The 2,437-nt window shown below is 48.4% G+C and overlaps 1 protein-coding gene across 1 annotated transcript; it reads left to right on the top strand.

Annotated features, from left to right (window-relative positions):
• Positions 1-1,564: 1,564 nt before the first annotated feature.
• On the top strand, positions 1,565-2,077 carry LOC145010704 (uncharacterized). Its single transcript, XM_078969213.1, has one exon. It carries the CDS (start codon positions 1,565-1,567, stop codon positions 2,075-2,077), a length of 513 nt encoding a protein of 170 aa, XP_078825339.1.
• The last annotated feature ends 360 nt before the right edge of the window (positions 2,078-2,437 follow it).

Genomic DNA, 2,437 nt, shown 5'->3' with positions numbered 1-2,437 from the left:
GAAGCCCAATGGTAATATTTTTTTAATCAACTCATATAATACACAAGTTAATCACCTAATCCAACAACTTAGAAACATCCAAAAAGAATAGCGGAAAAAAAGCAATTATATATATATATATATATATATATATATATATATATATATATATATATATATATATATATATATATTGATGGTGTGCCTAGGGCAGAACAGCAGAACCGCGTCCAAACCCTAGAGCCGGGTACACCAGCCAGGCTCAGCCCAACAGGCTCAGCGCCCGCTGGCGCCCCCGGGAGCGAAACGGACAGGCGGAAGGCTCGTGCCCGCCAAGTAACGCTCCTTGATCCAAGACAAAAGATATGGTCAGGAGATAAAGGGCAGGATCAGAGCATTACCGTCGGAGCCAATGAGAGCGCTCTAGCGGTTGAGGGCACACGACCCTCCAATCAGCGCCTCTGACCTTGTCTCCTCCAAAAGTGATCTTGTCTAGTACGGACCAGGCAGGAGCGCTAGGTATAAAAGGATGTGCACACAAGACCAGCAAGGTAAGCTCTCTAACCGATCTGGAGAGAACAAACACAAACCCTAAAGTCATCCTAACTTGACTGTCGGAGCGTTCTCCCGGGAACCCCTCCCGGGAAGCGGCTGACGGCCCTTGTTCTTTGTGATCTTACAATTATAATCAGGCAACCAAGAAGGTCTCTTCCCAGAGTCAGAAGCAAGGTCTCATCCGGGACAAGGTTCCATCATTTGGCGCCATCCGTGGGTGAGACGAAGAACACAAACAAAAGCACGAAAGCAAGCATCAATGGCGTCCAATAATAGTGAGGGACGACCAATTAGTCCCATACGTCCCATGACGACGTTGGACGAAACGCCACCACCTACAGTGACCAACAGGCCAGTTTTGGGCGAAGGAAGTTCTACAACAGCCGCTGGAAATATTTCGCAACCGTTGTTTTCTCAGCAAGGAACAACTCCGATGGAGCTACTTTCGCCTACACAGCTTCAGATGTCGCCGTTCTTTGTGCCGCCGCTGCAATAGGCGCGAACAGTTCACTCAACTGCACCTCCATCGAACCATATTTTCAACCTTTCACCGTCATTCGTAACACCTACATCGTTCCAGACGACTGGTGGATAGAGTTCCACAATGCTACTACCACCATTGACGCAAACCACGATGAACCATTCACCACCCGTCTACTTGACGGTTGGAGCATGGACTGGACCGACTATCCCCCCAAACAATAGCTTACAACAGCCGATAATGATCAACCCTGTTACATCCATGCACCCTTTCTCCACTAGTTATCCCCTCCAGTTACCATTCCAGCCATACCCTTTTTATGGACCAAGTCCAGGCTACCTTACGCCTCCACAGCATGGAATGAGTTCTCAATACCACCAAGGGACGTCGACTGCTCAAAACCAGCATGGTTTTTCCTGGAGTGTAACATCTCCATTTGTCAAAGAGCTGTAGGATTACAAAATACCAAACACTGCAAAGCTACCGACGCTTAAAACGTACAATGGAACCACCGACCCAGATAGCCACATTGATACATATGAATGGACGATGACGTCGCTAAAGCTTAACGAGAAGTTTTGGTGCACATACTTCCCGACGACGCTCGATGGCAACGCCGGCACATGGTTCAAAATGCTACAACCGGGCAGCATTTCAAATTTCGCTCAGCTCAAGTACCTCTTCCTCGCCAACTTCATGCAGCTACGTAAATACAAAGGCGATTCTCATTCAATTATAGGTTGTAAACAAAGGGAGGGGGAGACTATTCGAGAATACTTTACAAGGTTCATAAACGTTACGTTGGATGTGTCGGGGCATGACGAAGGGCTCATTGCTGGTGCTTTCACATGGGGACTCCTGTCCGGGCCCCTCTCACAAAAACTCATGGGAAAGAAGCCTCTAACACGAGCTGAGTTGAAAGAAAGAGTGGAGCGATACCTACGACAGGAGGATGGTGAAGCAGCCAAGCAGGCCTACTTGAATGCTATGGTGACTAGACATCACCACCCGACCCACACGGATTTCCGGGGGAGAGGAAGACACTATGGCCAAGCAAGATGACCACTGCCACGTTTACGACCATTTATTAAAGACGACAGACGGGGTCGCCGCCCAGAAGTATAATGCAGTGTCTAAGAAACAGTAGCCAGCCAAGTCGCCTAAGAGTCGGTATTGTGAGTACCACAAAAGCAAAACGCATGATACAGCTAGTTGTTCGGTACTAAAGAAGGAGATAGAGGAGAAACAACTTAAGGGAGACCCGGTGGAGGTGGCACGAAGCCTATGTGCCAAGTTCGATGCTGAGAACGTCGAGGGTCCACCCCGCGAAAGGGTTCAGCCTAAGGAGATATTCATGATACGCGGCAAAAGAAGTAAGGAGGAACAGCGGGGCGAACAAGTCATTGTTAAACCGTCAGCACG

The sequence above is a fragment of the Lactuca saligna genome, chromosome 8, assembly GCF_052625555.1.
Source record: "Lactuca saligna cultivar CGN05327 chromosome 8, ASM5262555v1, whole genome shotgun sequence".
In the NCBI taxonomy this organism is placed as follows: Eukaryota; Viridiplantae; Streptophyta; class Magnoliopsida; order Asterales; family Asteraceae; genus Lactuca; species Lactuca saligna.
Note: the sequence above shows the minus strand (reverse complement) of the source record. Positions and strands in the feature narration are given on the sequence as shown.

Excerpts from the sequence above, each read along its gene's own strand:
- LOC145010704 (XM_078969213.1), top strand. The coding sequence starts at position 1,565 with ATGACGTCGCTAAAGCTTAACGAGAAGTTTTGGTGCACATACTTCCCG.